Source organism: Gracilinanus agilis, chromosome 6, assembly GCF_016433145.1.
Source record: "Gracilinanus agilis isolate LMUSP501 chromosome 6, AgileGrace, whole genome shotgun sequence".
Taxonomy (NCBI): domain Eukaryota; kingdom Metazoa; phylum Chordata; class Mammalia; order Didelphimorphia; family Didelphidae; genus Gracilinanus; species Gracilinanus agilis.
In genome coordinates this window covers 163,039,172-163,056,236 of record NC_058135.1, presented here as the reverse complement: position 1 = coordinate 163,056,236, position 17,065 = coordinate 163,039,172, and the positions used below count along the sequence as shown (strand labels likewise).

The following is a 17,065-nucleotide window of genomic DNA, read 5'->3' as shown; positions in this document are numbered from 1 at the left end:
TGTTAGCTAGGTGGCTCAGTGGCTAGAGCACAAGGCTTAGGAGTCAGGAAAACTCAAGTTCAAATTCGGTCTCTGACATTGACTGGGTGACCTTGGGAATGCCACTTAACTTCTCATTGCCTAGTTCTTTCACTTATAAAATGGGGATAATAACAGCACCTACCTTCCAGGCTTGTTGTGTAAATATATGAGATAATTATATATCAGATATATTTATGTAATTACATATGAGATATATCTTAAAGTATGTATTATTTTCTTCACCTTTCTTATGGTTATATTTTAATTATAAAATTATAAAGATAATAATTCCAAATGATTTTATAAATGAATCAGACCAGTGTCTGGTACATATAAGTGCTATGTAAATGTTAGTACTAGTAATAGTAATATTTTTCAAACACATCATTACCACGCTGTCTCTAACAGTGTTCTTTCTACTGTTCTTACTCGAATTATCTAGAGTTAATTCTGTATCAGTTCATGAATTGGTACCCTTGTGTCTTAGACGAACATCAGCTTTCAAAAGGGACCAACTTACTTCTTATAGCCTGAGAGAATCTGTCTCATTCTCAATTTTGGTTAAGGCTATGGACACACACACACACACACACACACACACACACACACTGATTTAGGATCGCTTATATCCCTTGTGGGCTTTACACACCTGTTGAGCACTGGCCTGCAGCAAATTCCCCAAATGCTCCACGAGTTCTGAAAATGTAGGTCTCTGCTTGGGCTCTCCATGCCAGCAGTCTAGCATGGTTTGGTACCTAGAAGAAAAGAATACTGAGGATCACATTCTCAGATCTTCTTTGTCTGGATGGAGCATGACCATGTTTTTCTGGAATGTTTAGTTTATGACAGAAATTGTGTTGGGCACCATAGAAAACCCAAAAGGGCAGGAGTCAGGATCTTCATTGACATTCTAAGAGGACAGATGAGCTGTAGCCAGAGAAGGAATCACAAAAGGTAGCACATAATAGCTTAAACAAATGGTAGACAAAACACGCTATTGAAATCAAAGGAAGGAGAGATCTCTTTGAGCAAAGGTGATCAGGAAAGGCTTTGTAGAAGAAGCAGGACCTGAGCTGGTCTTTAAAAGATAGACACAGGACAACAGAATTATTGAATTCTGGAGTCAGAAGGGACTTCAGAGGCCATCTAATTCAACTCATACATCATAAAGAATCCCCTCTAAATATACCCAACAAGGGGTCATTCAACCTCTGGTTGAAGACCTCCAATGAGGAGGAGCCTGACCCAACCCCGCCTCCTCTCAAGGGAGCCCATTCCACTTATGAAGAGGAAGGGAAATGGGCACTGTAATTGTGGAGAACACTGGAATGCCCATCTTTGAGGAAGTCTTACATTTCAGGGGTAGTATATTCAGGGGCTCTCATTCGAGTTCCTTCTTTCAATCTTCTGCAAAATTCCTCATCAATTTTTACTCCAGGATATGGGGAGGCACCTGGGATGAAAAAGTAAATGAGATATTTCTGTATTTCTTTACCTCTCACCCTCCCTACTACATAGAAAAGCTGTGTCGTAATGGATTTATATACAAGTCCCAGGGCAGCTAGGTGGCAAAATGGATAGAGTGCCAGCCCTGGAGTCAGGAAGACTCTTCTTCCTGAATTCAAATATGGCCTCAGACACTTGTCAGCTGTGGGACCCTGGGCAACTCACTTAGCCCTATTGGCCTCAGTTTCCTCATCTGTAAAATGATATGGAGAAGGAAATGGCAAATTACTCTAGTACCTTTGCCAAGAAAATTCTAAATGGTATCATGAAAGAGGTGAACACAACTGAAAATGAATCTAATGCTAAAGTGATGTTTGTTAAAGTTCTGTATCTACCTGAATTTCTGATTCTTGTTTTGTAAAAAAGCAGTGATATTTGCACAAACTTTCTCATAGACTAATTGTGAAGTGAGTGCTTTGTCACTATTTTAGGCATTTTAAAATACTTTTTAAGCATTTAAGTTTGATGCATACTTAAGCATGTAAAATGTTACAGAAGTATGTCTTTTTTTATTGTAGAAGATCATAGGAAGGGAGGAAATGGGCATTATTAATTATTTACTATATGCCAGGCATAGTGCTAAGTACTTTACTAATCTTATATAATTTGATCCTCTCAAAAATTCTCAGAGGAAGGTGCTATTATTATCTCCATTTTGTAGTTGAGGAAACTGAAACCAAAAGAGGTTAAACGAATTAGATTTAGGGTTGGAAGTAACCTTGGAAGCCAGCTAGTCCAATGTCTCATTTTACAGATGAGCAAAACGAGGTTCAGAGACCTGAGATTACATGGCGTAGGTCATGCAGGTAGTATATGGCAGAGATTCAAACTAGATCCTCTGGTTCCAAAGCCAAAGTTCTTTCTAGTGCCCTAAGAGATAATTCTTATAAAATACTGTACAACTGTAAGTTATTATTATTCTTTCTATTATCTTACCTTTCTATTATTATTGTTATTATTATTCATGTTCACACCTATAGTTATTATCATTCAAGCATGAAATAGAGTCTTGCCCAATGAAGTGTAAAAATGGAGACACAAGGAGAAGGCATACTGGTCCCACTAGCTTCTATCTCTTGGCTTTCATATCTGGAGGCCAGATGGGTTGAAAAGAAGTGACTTACCTAAGGAAAATATTTCCCAGAGCAAAATTCCAAAGGACCACACGTCACTCTGAATTGTGTATACTCTATCAAAAATGGTTTCAGGGGCCATCCATTTCAAAGGGAGTCGAGCCTATAGACCAGAAGAAGAATAAGAATTAGAGAACCACTGAAGAGAAGCAAAAAGATCTCTGTTGTTTCTGAAACACTCTTGGCTGCAGCGGGAGAATGCATCTTTCAAACTTACATCTCCTTTCCTGACATAATCTGGGTCTTTGTAAATGTCCCGGGCCAAGCCAAAGTCACAGATTTTGACCACGTTTTTCTCTGCCAAGAGGATGTTCCGAGCTGCTAAGTCCCGGTGGATACACTGCAATGAGAAGAAAGGATGTGCATGTGTGTTTTAGGTCTTGTCTCTGCACAGCTGATCTCTTTTACATCTGCTGGGACCTCACGGGCTGAGGTCAAATCATATAAAAATCTGGGACTTTTTTGGAGGGGGGAGGTGATTCCATACACCTCACGTCTCACATCAGAAAAGAGCCTGGTTACCAAGGGCAGTGTCAACGGTTTTTATCAACATTAAAAGAGAAAGAGAGAGCATTTATAAGTGGAATCTAACCACACATCTGCTTATTAAATCATCACTCCAAGCCTTTGGAGTTAGGTAATCAAATTATATGATGACGATGGTGCAGAGCAGGTTAAGATGTAAATAGATTTACTTTGGCCACAATGAAGAATGTGTTTCTGGTCACATCCACACATCCCCTTCCCTCTGCTAGCTGCTTTTCTCAGCACAAAGCACCATATATAGCTAACAGTTTTCATTCCAGGTAGACCAGGGTGGGATTTATTTCTGAATGAGTGCACAGGCATCAGATACCAGCCTTATTGGCTCATCTAGTCAGTTTCTTTATCCCACGACTGACCCACTGATTGATGCTTTGGTGGACCACCGAAGGTGTTTCCCAGAGTAGTTCCTTTCATCCTGAAGTGGTACACTCTCAGAGAGGTCTAATAAGCTAAATGTAACCTGTTAGAAGTTAAATTCCTAATACACTAAAAACAATCACATTGACTATGCTTTGAATTTTTCTTGAGGGCAATCCACTATTTTGAACTTCTCTTGATTTGGTGTTTATCATCATCTAATTTTTTGATTTGAGTGACTTTAGCTTTTTTATTTGTAATTTTATTTCCCTGCTGGTAGAAAGGAAGATGGAACTTCAAGAATTCAAAATAACAGCCAACATTTAAAGATTTGTTTGTTGTTCAGTCATTTCAGTGCTGTCTGACTCTTTGTGACCCCATTTGGGGTTTTCTTAGTAAAGATACTGGAGTAATTTGCCATTTCTTTATCCAATTCATTTTGCCAATAAGGAAACTGAAGCCAACAGAGTTAGGTTGATGTGTTCAGTTTCCACTAGTGTCTGAGGAAGGATTTGAACTTAGATCTACCTGACTTTAGACCCAGAGCTCTACTCACTGTGCCACCTAGCTGTTCCCATACTGCGAGTTAGGTATGACTATTGCACCCATTTTACAGATGAGGAAATTGAAATTAAAGAAAGTTAATTGATTTGACTAAGTTCCAAAAGTTAATACAGTATATCTCTGTGACTCGCAGTTCAATACTCTTCTATGCAAAGCTATATCTCTGAATAGTTCTTGTTCAATTTAACAGAAGGAAAATGTAGGAAGAGAGAAGATTCTTTTTTTTTCAAAGAAAAACTGAGGACTGTGGGAAGCAACTGGTATATTAGAAAGAGCCCTAGACTTGATATCAGAAAGATTTGGGTTCAAATCTTACTTGGAACATTTAATAACTGTGTTACCCTAGGCAGATTACTTAATGCTCTTTCAGGTTCACCAATATGTAAAAAACAAAACAAAACAAAAAACCTACAAACAGTCAGCATGAGAATCATACCAGATAATATAAGCGAGAAACTTTGTAGACCTTAAAGTGTGACATAAATTATATTATTACATATTATAATATATTTACATATTAGATTTATAAATAATATTATTATGTTATTATTGTAGAATATATGTTATGTTATTACATATTTTGTATATTATTATTATACCTTAAAGAAGTTCCATAAATAAAGGATCACAAGAAAGATGTGTACATAGATAATAAGGTCAGAGAGATTGTCACCCTAACAATCCCACTACTCTGAATTACTACAGAATATTTTTGCTGCTGGAAGAGCTTTCAATTGTGCTTCCTAAAAGAATAGAACAAAACAAAGGATCTGAGGAATAGATAGAGTCTGCCAGTCAGTTCAAGAGCTGCCTTATTTATCCTGATACTTGGCAGTATACAGATGCCAAGGGAGTCAGAGGTCACTCTTTTCCCTGTTAGCAGCCAAAAGAAGCCTGGATAATTTGACCTCTCCAGTCTTAAAGAAAAAAAAACACCTTTCAGTTCCTCCACTAGGGCAAAGGGACCAGGGGAACAGCTTATTCCTCTTCAGAGGGACCCCACAAGACACCCAGTTTCCTGTCTCGTCTCCAGGACATGGAGAAAACATGGGCTGCCTAGCAGGAAGTGTCTGAAGCAATGGATCAGAAGGCTCTGGAGTATTTTAAACTTTAGAAAAATAAATTGGGTTAGAGATTTCATCCCTCATCCATGAGAATGTGGGTGGAAAAGGTAAAAAAATATATATTCTTAAGTCTCTTTATTCCCTTTGGAGACAACTGTAGTCAGAGACTTTGGTGGCCGTCAATTTTTTCCTGATATTCAATTGATTTTTTCCTTTGTTTAATTTTAAAGCATTCCTTGTGGTCTTTTCAAGAGAGAGGATTTCAACCAATGACTCTCTCTGTTTTGGATATTTGTAAACTAGCACGTTCCCACTTCAGTCATTGTTTAGCCTGGATTTCTAATTTTAGCTCTTTTAATCTCTCATCTTAAAATCTGTCCTTCCTAGTTTTTAATTATACTACAAATAAATGCTTTTTGAAGGTAGTATTGACTGTAGAGAAATTAAAAATAGCCCCCCAAAGTCCTTGATGTCTAGTGAAACCACATTCCAAGTCAAGCCCCTTTCCTTATTCATTTTTTCTTTCAGAGTTGTTAAGACTCAAGAATAAATTACAGGCTATAAATAGAATACTTGGCACCTCTTCATTTTTTATTTAGTAGGGTGAGTAAATATGTAGAAATAGTGAATAGAGAACTGGCCTTGGAATCAGGAAAGCATGCATTGAAGTCCCATATTGTGTGACCCTGGGCATAGCACTGAATTTCTTTTCCCCCCAGAAAACTCTCTAAGATGGGGGTCCTTTTTTGGGTTTGGGGCTCCTTTGACTCTCAGGGGAAGCCCATATGCTACTTCAAAGAAAAATGTTTTTAAACGATTGAAGGAAAGGCTAAAATTCAGTTAGAAGATAGTAAAAATTAATATGAGGTCTTTTCCCCATCCAAGTTCATGAACCATCCCATCTTCCCCCTCTCCTCCAAATCTATCTACAGAACCCTTTAGGTCCTTTGGGCTCCAGGTTAAGTGGACCTGTCCTAAGATGATAAGTCATAGCTATTTAACTTATCTGCAGTGGTAGAGGAAATTTCCTCACGAGAAGTTCCCTAACCATAGGTCTGAGCAAAAACAGCTACTATTACTACTACTACTACTACCACTAATTTACCACCACTACCCCATCACCACCATCATCACTACTACCACCACCATCATGACTATCATGACCTCTACCACCACTACCACCCCACTTACAACCACTACTACTGCTGTTGTGGTTATGGCACACTTGGCCTAATTGGTCCTGGTGCCCCAATGATGTGGCTTACTTTTCGTGATGCCAAAAACTCCATGCCCTTGGCCACCTGGAAACTGTAACAGATGAGGTGTTCCAAGCTTAAAGGGTTCTTGCACAGGTCTTCAGCAGCTGTTTGGAAAGACAGATGATGGTGGTCAATGAACAGTACTCTTCCTCCCCAGATTATTAGGGCGATAATAATAACTTCATGCCCTGAAAATTACACTCAAAGAATTAAAAGCAGCAGTCGTTCTTAGAATGAATTACATTATCCTTCTTGTGTCCTCAGGGTAGAGTATGGAATTAATAATATGTTCTCATATTTTGGAAGCTGGAAGAGAGGTGAGAGGGAAGATTGGAATAAGGAATAGGGAGTTTGGGAATAACTTTTTTTTCTGGTAGTTTATTACTTTGGATACTTTCCTGTTGTTTCTGTGTCCAGAGTGATAAACAATACATCCTATCGAGAAGTCTAAAAATAAACCAATACCATCTTGGCTTATGAAATTTGTTCTCTCTAGGGCTGTGTAAGAGAAAAGCTAAAGGAATAAGAGAGAATCTCCTAAAGACAAAAGGAAAATGACCACAATAATATTTGCTTTCTCTTTCTTATTTTTAGAAAAACTAGAGTAAAGTTTTTCAGTTAAGGTCTAAGAGTGGGTCTCCTCCTTCAAAAGAACCATTCAGCAGCCCTAAACTTCAAGCAAGGGATGAGTTCAGATAATTAATTCTATTGTGGTTTATTGTAAATGGGTATAAGTGAAAATTAAAAACCACAATGCACTACTCCCAAGTGCTGCTCCTAAACTTTAAGAGATGAAAATAGTAGGGGCCTGGCAATGATACCTCTTCTAGAGACAGCCAAAATCAATCTGTCCTTAGAATGTCCCCTTTAATAAAAGGGGACAGATACCCAAGATATCTTTCAGAGATACCCAAGGAAAGAAGAGAATGCATAGAAAACCGAGTTACTGACAGAACTGCCCTCTTCCAAATTCCCAAGGATTTCTTAATTTCCAAATCTGATGGCCTTTTGTCTTTATCCTTCTTGATTCCTTAACCACCCTTCCCCTCCTGGGTTTTGTCTCTTCTCTAGGCTTTTAGGACACTGTTCTCTCCTGATTCTCCTCCTGCTTTTATGAACATTCCTTCTCAGAATCCTTTACTGAATTATTATCCAGACTGTGCCCTGAAACTGTGGTTGTTCCCCCAATATCTGTTCTGGAATCCCTTCTCTTCTGTCCACAGTACCTTACTTGGTACCCTCATGAGTTCCCCTGGCATTCATGATCATGTCTACCAGATAACTCTCAAATATTTATTTTCTATACTGACTCCAGAATCACATCATCAACTACTAGACCCTTGCAACTGGATGCTCCACAGGCATCTCCATTTTAGCATGTCCAAAGAGGACTCACTGTCTCTCCCTTGCTTCCAAACTATTCCTCTTCTGAACTTTTCTGATACTGCTGCGGGTATCACTATCTTTCTAGTCACTGGGTTCTCAAGCTTGGTGACATCCTTGGCTTCTCACTCTTATTCCCCTTACATATCTATTAGTTGCCAAGTCTTGCTACCATTTTTATTTCTACCCTATTTCTCATCTCTATCCCCTTCTCTCTGCATGCAAAACCACTCTCCTGGACTATTGTAATAACCTCTCAAATGATCTTCCTCCTGCTTCTTGTCCCATTCAAATCTACCCTCTGCACAGTTGCCAGAGTGATTTACCCAAATCTCAGGTCTGAGCATGTCATTCCCCTGCTGAATAAACTCCAGTGACTGCCTACCACCTCTAAAATCAAATATAAACTCCTCCATTTGGTTCTTGAAGTCCTTCACAACCTCATCCCAACTTAACTTAGTTACACATCGCTCTGCATTTCCTGTAGTCCTGTTAAACTGGTACTGTTTCTCATATAAACACTCCATTTCCCACCTACCTGCCTTTGTACTGGCTAATTCCTATTCTCCTCACCTCTGCCCCTTATCATTTCTAGTCCTCTTTAAAACTCACATAGTGTTACCTTTACATCAAATTCTTCCTAACTTAGCTGCTAGTGTATTCCCCATCAAAATCACCTTGTATCTATTTTGTATAAACCACACAGTTTTCTGATCATGGAATGTAAGCTCCCTGAAGACAGGAACTTTTTCTCTTTCTTTTCTTTGTATCTTGGTGCATAACACAGTGACTGACACTCCTTAGAACTTAATAAATGGTTGCTGATTGATTGATGGAAATGGGCATGATATCCCTTACTTATTTATAGATATTTCAAAGGAGCTCCATGATAATGTATGTTCCTAGAGGTTTGTTAGACTTTGAATCCTATAGAATTTTGGACCTGGGAAGGACCACAGAAATCATGTAATTCAACCACTTCCTTTTGAAGATAGGGAAATTGAAGCCAAAAAGTGAAAATGACCTGCTTTTGGCCACAGAGATATTTATCAGTTAAGCTAAGAATTAGAACCCAGCTCTCCTGACTCCTGGATAAATATTCTTTCCCTGTTACCACATTGTGCCCCAAATTATTTGTTTCCTCCTCATCGATTCTACAAGAGATATCAAAAACAAAGGGAGTCTCATAAAGAAATGGATGCCAGGAAACTCCAGAGAGAGTGCCATTAAGTTTGGGCACATAAAAGAATAATAATTAAGACAACTAATATTTATATGGCACTTTGGGGGCTTCTAAAGCCATTTAAATCGATATGTTGGGGCAGTCCTCCTATCTCTTCCTTGTTTATCTCTAGGGTAAGCCCTAGCCTAGTATTGTTAGCACTTTATTTCCTAGAGGGAAAGGAGTCAGATCTGAGTCATCCATCAATCACCAACATTTCTCATAGCACTTCCTTTCTATGCAAACCCCTCCCTCCCAGCCCCAAAGAATTTCTAGTATGCTCCCAAGGTTCTTTATTCCTAAAGAAGAAAAGTTGGAGCTCCCCTCTCATTCTCCCAGGTGAGGTGTCTCTGGTCAAAAAACCTCAGAGACGAGTACTTTTCTAATGAATTTTGCATATGCAATCCAAAAAGCTGTGATTTTATCAGTGTGGAGGACTCTGGCATGGAAACTCCCTCCAACACTGAAAATGGCCACGTTTTCGCAACTTGTGTAGTCTTTGTGAGTTTGATGGAACATTGAAAAATTCCAAGACTAATATTATGTGTCGGAAACAGGACTTAAATTCCAGTTTTCTTAAACTCAGTTGTCAGCTTTCTATCCACTTCTCCCACGTACCCTCTTAACTCATGTCAATTATTTGATCATTTGGAAATACAGACTACGGACTTGGGTCATCTGAGATGATGCTGGGTTGATGTTGAGCTGAACCTTCTAACTAGAAGCCTCCCTCTCTTAAAAGCCATAAGAATAACCTGATTCCTTAGATCAAAAGAACAACCACAGCACTACCACGGATGTGTCTCCTTCCCAGGGCAAAAGTTTTCATTCTGGCATGTTCGGAATGAAAACTACAGGGTCATTTTGCCAACCCCCTAACAGAAAGGGATGCTAGAGAAGAGCTCATCTCAGCTTATAAACTTACCTCCTTCCACATCTACATTTTTAGTGAGGCTGAGGAGAGGCAGAAATCCAAGTACACCAGAAGGCCAGTGGTCTGTTTATAATTAGATTCTTTACTGGAGGCAACTTCCCCATTATCTTTCCCCAAAGGCACATAAGTAAAAGCAAAATGGAGTCAATGGCCAGTTTACCTTCCTCCTCCTCCACATCACTGAGGGATTTCTCCTCCACAAACCCTGAACTTGCTGAGCTCTGGCTACTGGTAATGCTGTCCAATCGGCGTTTAGGGTCCACAGGGATTTCCCCCACATAGTTGTCCTTTCCCTGTCGGAACCGTGAACTTTTGGTCTGGGAAAGAAAAGTTTAAATCACCATGTAGGACAGAATTTCCAACCAGTGATTCACAGACATTAAAAAAGGCACCTAAATCACAAAAGCATATTTTGCATGAGAAGAAATGGATGTTGATTTGTAGACATGTGGTAATTTTGGTAAATGGTTTGAGAAAGTCTATTCTTCTAACCCATGGGTGGTATTTCCCAAAGTTTTCTTTCTTTTTTTATTTAAAGGAAGGAATAATTTGTCATCTCCAATTCTTTTTTTGTCACACTTCCCAACATTCTCAGGCTCTTTGGGAAGGAATTGGCACCCTCCCCTGAGATGCTAAATAGGACTGAGATGGTGGGAGAAGAATCCGGAACTGTTCTTCCCTTTCCTTAGTCACTCCTAAAACAGTCTTTTTCCCATCTAAAATGGGTCAGTAAATTGATGTCACCTAAATAAAGCCTGAGAATTATTTTCCCTAAAAGTGAAAAGGGAAGTCTAGAGCATCCAGTGAAGAATGTGAGGAGTTTCTAGCCCAATACCGGAATTTTCTGTATCTGATCATTTTCTCACAGAATTTCAACTGCAAAAGTACCACTTATCCCTCATTTATGTTTCTCTATTTATTTTAGATTATTGCTAGTTAATTCCATTGAGCCCCTGCCATACCTTGTAGGGGACAAATTCATCCCTCTTGCTTCTTAAGTAAGTTGACAAGTTTCCAAACTTGCAGTATTCTACAATCACCATGAGTGGCCCTGCGGAAGGCAAAACATATTTAAAAAGGAAAAATGTTTTTCTATCATCTTTCTTCCTCATTCCCTTTCCTTTCCCCCTGTTTTCTCCCTTCCTTTCTGAAATCTCTTTAGAGCACAATCTAAATGCAAGGCACATAGTTCTGAGGGGGACAGAAGGTGAATAACTGTATTCAATAAACATCGACTAAACACTTCCTTTGTGCTAAGCCTAAGAGAGCCAAAATATTTGATAAAAGTCTCTATCGTATAGGACTTAGAGTCTAAAAGTGCGCTAAGATGCAAAGAAAACCATAATATACACTAATAAATGATAATTGCACAAGAAAAGTGTGAGCAAAGTGTTATGTGATGTCCCTAACGGTTATTCATTGCTGACTGTGGTCATCAGAGTGAGATTAGAGGAGGTAGTGCTTAAACTGGGATTTAAAAGACTGGCAGAAATTCAAAAGACAAAAGAAGGGCAGTAAAGATGTTCAAGACATAAAGAACATTAGGAACTAAGACACAGAGAACCGAGAAAGGGGAAAATGTGTAGAATGAAGAGCAGGGAAAAGAGATAAGGAGAGAAATGAATGAATTAAAAAGTATATATTAAATGCTTACCATGTGCTAAACATTGTTAACCTGTAGGGATGCAAGCATCAAAAGGACAGACAGTTCTTGCCCATAAGAAGCTTCCATTTTGTTTGGCAAGATGACATACACAAAGGGGAGTGGTAGCTGGAGAAAAGCACTTTGATCTGAAAGTTACTGGGAGAGTGAGTGGGTCCAGAGAGGAAAAATGGCGGAGTTTAGTTTCGAAACTGGGAAGATAGTGGGGAAAGGTATATGATGGGGTAACTTTTCCTGAAATAGCATTCTGAGAGAGGAAAAGGATCCTTGGCTGAAAGTTTCTCTAGATCAAGTAGTACCAGGTTATGGGGTGCCATTATGGCCTAAGTTCTTTTTTTTTAGTAGGCAGTTAGAAGTCAAAGTCTACCAGGTTATGGGGTGCCATTATGGCCTAAGTTCTTTTTTTTTTAGTAGGCAGTTAGAAGTCAAAGTCTACACCCTCAAAGAGTCTATAATCAAATGGGAAAAAATAAGATGTATATACAAATATCCGTAGTATATATTAGAATAAAATGAAAATGTTTTATACCTTGTTTAGCCTCTCCTTTGAAGAGGCTATACTTGATTCTATTTAAGAATGAGACCAAAAATCTATAAATTACTGCATCTTTAACAGCAAGAATAATAACAATACTTTGAGAATCCATTATTTAATTAATATGGGTGTTCCAAACAACAAACCATTTATCACCTACTGGCCAATCTATGGTGATGAACATGAGTGGTTTGCTAAACACTTTACCTAAGTTGTTTCATTTGGTCTTCTCCTGGAAGGAAGACAGGAAACTGAGGCTCAGAATTTAAGTGACTTGTCCCAGGTCATTGACAAAGCTGGGATTTGAATCTAGATCTCCTGGTACCAAATCCAAGTTTTTTTTCCTCTATATAATAGCTGTTTCTCATCATCTGTACCTTCTATTATGCATACAGTTTGTGGTGAAGAGCATCTCAAAATTAGACCATCAGAACCACCTGCAGCTTCTTACCTCCTGGCTTGGTACAAGCACCAAGAAGATTAACCACATTGAGATGGTGGCCAATATGAATGAGGATCTTTAACTCAGACATGAGAGCTCGATGTTCGCTTTGTGTTGCTCCCTCTACAAACATAAAACAAAAAAGTTAACTTGTAAAGTATCAGAAGAATCTGAAATGATCTCTCTCTTTAATTGAATGCTGGCAACACTCCCCCTGAATGGCTTTCCCCTAAGTGGCACCAATGCCTATCCACTACCCTTTATTGCAGAAACCTTGGGTTCCCACTTTGTCATCTGATTTGAAGCAAATGGCAGGAAACACTCTAGTTTAGTTATTCTGCCTTTACCTTTCAGCATTTTGACGGCGACTGTTCTACATGTTGCTGTCTTGTCAATTCCAAAGGCATCAGCTTCCAGTACTTGACCAAAGGCACCGCGACCAAGAGGTTTGCCTAGCATCAAAAGAAAATCCAAATTTGGATCAAATTGCTCGAGGAATAGACTGCAAAGGTTATGGATGGAAAGGATTCCATCTAATCTGACCCATATCTGAGAAAGAAACCCCTTCGCAACAGCTTTGACAAACTGGTCATCTCTAAAATGACTTTCAGTGATGGAGGTGTCTACCTAATGAGGTAATTCATTCCACTTTGAATAGTCCTGGTAATTAGGAAGTTTTAGCTTATCCTAAAGTCTGAATCTTTGCTGCTTCAGAAAAAATTGAATCCTTTTTCCACATGATTGCCTTTCAGATAAGTGAATGCTAGCTCCTTGAGAGCAGAGATTATTTCATTTTCAGTATTTGTACCCTCAATGTTTAGTAGTGTGCCAGGCTCTTAAGAAAATGCTTATTGAGGGAGCAGCTAGGTGACTCAGTGGATTGAGAGCCAGGGCTAGAGATGGGAGATCCTAGGTTCAAATTTGGCCTTCAACACTTCCCAGCTGTGTGACCCTGAGCAAGCCACCCCCCCCACCACCACCACCAATTGCCTAGCCCTTACTGTTCTTCTGCCTTGGAACCAATACACAATATTGATTCAAAGATGGAAGGTAAAGGTTTTTATAAAAAGAAAAAAATAAATGCTTATTGATTGAAAGTGGCAAAACTTGCTTGCTAAGCATTTTCTTCTTCAGCCTGATCACCTCTAGTCCTTTAAACTGACTTTCACGTAGCATGGTTTAAAGAATAAAAGTCCTCCTAACATAACTAAATGAGTGATCATCTCGTGCCAAATCCTGTCATTACTGCCTTCACTTCTCTCACATACATTTCCCTTTGTCTACTCACACAGCCACCACCTTGATCCTGTATCCTCATCACCTCTTACCTGCACTATTCTAATTGGTCTCCTTGTCTCAGGGCTCTCCTCCATTTGAATCTATCCTCTACTTGGCTATCAAAGTTATTTTCTTACAATGTAGGTTTGACCATATCATCCTTCCTATTCAATAAACTACAGTGACTCTCCTTCAGGCTCTAATATGTATCTTGTAAATGTACCTACTTACTTATCTGTCGTCTCCTCCATTAGACTATGAGTTCCTTGAGGGAAGGGACCATATTTTTCCTTTCTTTGTATGGTCAGCATTTAATATAATGACTGGAACTTAATATATGCTTCTTGACTATTAACCCCCAAAGGAACAAATATCTTTCATTCAGATCTGAATATTACCCGTTGTTTTTTTTTTAACTTCACTTGACGTTTCATAAATGTAGCCTCTCGTATCCTCTATCTCACTTCATTAAAAAAGAACATGACTTGCTACATTTCATCTCCAATTAATGTCATTTGGAGGCTCACCTAGCTTCAGCCGGTCTCTGGGGAATTCCCACTTGCTGGCATCGTAGGGAAGGCGCTCACAGTGCTCATCTAAGGGCAGTTCATCAGGATCCATGATGATAGACAAGTATCCAGTCTTTAGTTCCCCTCCATTGGCCTGGAAAACATTACCCTTTTCTGTCACATACACCACATTTTGTTGTGTGCATCGGGTTGAGGGGGAGGTTGTTGGTAGGAGTTGTGTGTGGCCACATTCCCAGTGCTTCATTTCCCAGTTAAAATTCATTGAGATTGAAAGCCGTCACAATGCACCCCTAGCACCGTAGTGCCAGAGGGCCCTCTTGCTCCCACAGGGCTCATAATTAAGTACTTGAATCTTAATAATTGAAGACAGTTCAAGCACATTTCCCCCCTATTGGCCTCTATCAATTAAAGCCCAATGGCTAGGTCCTTAGAAAGCCAGGCAAGAATGACATAGCATTGAAAGAAAAATGTCCCTGTTGATTCAACGACAATGGGAAGAAACAACACAAAGAATCCCAGTCAGTTTCCATTTGTCAGGGAAAACCAATGCATAGTAGGAAAATGGTTTTGTTACCCGTTTAATGGTCCGGAGGATGATGACAAGAAGCAGCCAGAAGAACATGGCAATCACGGCTGTGCCAACTAGAATAATGAGCTCCAGGTTTGTCTTCTCCTGAGCACCTGGAAAAAAAACCCCAACAACAATTGGATATGTCAGAAAGAGCTGGAAAGCCACTGATGTAGGCTATTAAACTGAGTTATTTGAAGTATTTAAATTTTTAAAGTTCAATGGTAATAAAGATGGTGAATTGCTGAACAGAAGCTAAACAAGTAATCCCCAGGAGAAGGTTTACAAGATTGATTAGCTTTAATGATGGCAAAAGACATTAATTATTTAAAGAAGCTCAGTCCTAAGAAACCCAAAATTGAAGCCATAGAGTGATTAATGACAAATGTAAAATATCACAAAGGATTTAAATATGGAAAATTTTGAAAAGACTGACATCAAATCAAAGAGTAAAGGAAAAATAATGAGCACTAGAAACAAAAAGTCCTTCATTGTTGTGTAAATAAATCCGTTTTACTTTGTTAATTTATGTTTTGATTTTTGTGACACAAATTTTTCAGAAAAAAAAATGGACTCCTTTAGGAAACCAGGGCATGAGGTAAGTGAAGGGGGGAAGAGTGGGAATCTGAATGAATAAATCAGAAACAATTTGGAATACATTAAACATCCCTAAGAAATAGGTATTTGGAACTCACACAATTTTAAATATGGAAGAGCCCTTAGAGATCATCTAGTTTATTCTACAGGGCATATCTCCAAAAAAGTGAGCTAAGACTTTGCTTGAGGAGAAAACCCCACTACCTCCCGAGGTAACCCATTCCATATTTGGCCAACTGAACAGGGAACCCTAATTCTTAGGAAGCTTTTCCTTATACTGAAGCTTCCAAAAGGAAAACAGATAAGTAAATGAGAAGCGGTAGTAAAGGACAGTCTTAGTACCATCTGGGTGTTCTTGGAGGGTGGTCTTCGAAGTGTGTGGGGGGCACACCATGACCCCAAAGGGTTAATGAGCAACCAATTGGAAGTTTGGAAGATAGATCACATCATGAGCAAGCTGTGATAACCAATCATTGAACTTTCCCCCCAGCCCTTTCATCCATTATCACTGCCCCCAACATTACCCTTCTCCTCCCATTGCTGTGGTCTCCAGTTCCTGGCTTCTTCCCTTCTCTTCTAGACCTTGGCCAGTCAGGTCGGTTAATACCTAACTACCACCCAGACATCCATGCAGACAAAATCCTTTTCCCAACCCCTACCTCCATCCACCCCTACTCCAATTACTTGGGCTAGGGAGGTGTTGAAGGTGGGGAAAGAATGATCTTTTAAAATTTTTAGGTGGAGGGTGAATTACACAGAATGAACAGGCAGAGACAGATTGTGATTTACAGTATAAAAATATCCTTTCCCCCAAATCCACTCCTCTTCCAGGCTTCCTGATTTTGGTCAAGGATAGCACCATTCTTTCCATTACCCAGACCCAGACCCAGAAGTCATTCTTGATTCTTGATTCTCATTCAAACTACAAAGCTAATCAAAATAATTGCCATCTCTAATGCTACAGTATTTCTCATTTATGCCTTCTTTTTAATTCAGACTCTATTCTAGTTCAGGTGCTCAGTGCCTCTCATATGTACTACGGCAAAAGTTTCTAGATTGACCTCTCTGCCTTATCCCACTTTCTACTCTAATTGCTAGTCTCACCCTACTCTAACCCATACTCCACAGAACTGCAAAAGTGGTTTTTCTAAAGGCAGCTAGGTGGCATAGTGGATAGACAACAAGGCTTAGAGTCAGGAAAACATGAGTTCAGATTTGGCCTCAGACACTTCCTAGCTGTGAGACCTTGGGTAAGTAACAACTTTTGTCTGCCCCAGTTTCCTCAACCGTGAAATGGAGATTATAATAGCCCTTATCTGACAGGATTATTGTGAGAATCAGGTTAGATATTTGCAAAGTGTTTAACACTATGCCTGGCACATAGTAGGAGCTAAATAAATAGTTCTCTCTCTCTCCCTTCCCTCCCTCCCTCCCTCTCTTCCTCCCTCCCTCTCTTCCTTCCT

The 17,065-nt window shown here is 39.3% G+C and overlaps 1 protein-coding gene across 1 annotated transcript in view; it reads right to left on the bottom strand.

The window, feature by feature from the left end:
- KDR (kinase insert domain receptor) overlaps nucleotides 1–17,065 on the bottom strand; it is a 50,947-nt gene that overhangs the window by 10,179 nt on the left and 23,703 nt on the right. The window contains exons 16-26 of the mRNA XM_044682172.1: nucleotides 15,012–15,118; nucleotides 14,435–14,570; nucleotides 12,977–13,081; nucleotides 12,639–12,752; nucleotides 10,952–11,040; nucleotides 10,150–10,306; nucleotides 6,457–6,554; nucleotides 2,878–3,000; nucleotides 2,652–2,763; nucleotides 1,375–1,474; nucleotides 671–776 (exon numbers count right to left, since the gene is read on the bottom strand). Coding sequence (XP_044538107.1) covers nucleotides 671–776; nucleotides 1,375–1,474; nucleotides 2,652–2,763; nucleotides 2,878–3,000; nucleotides 6,457–6,554; nucleotides 10,150–10,306; nucleotides 10,952–11,040; nucleotides 12,639–12,752; nucleotides 12,977–13,081; nucleotides 14,435–14,570; nucleotides 15,012–15,118 — 1,247 coding nt within the window. The remainder of the gene's footprint in view (nucleotides 1–670; nucleotides 777–1,374; nucleotides 1,475–2,651; nucleotides 2,764–2,877; nucleotides 3,001–6,456; nucleotides 6,555–10,149; nucleotides 10,307–10,951; nucleotides 11,041–12,638; nucleotides 12,753–12,976; nucleotides 13,082–14,434; nucleotides 14,571–15,011; nucleotides 15,119–17,065) is intronic.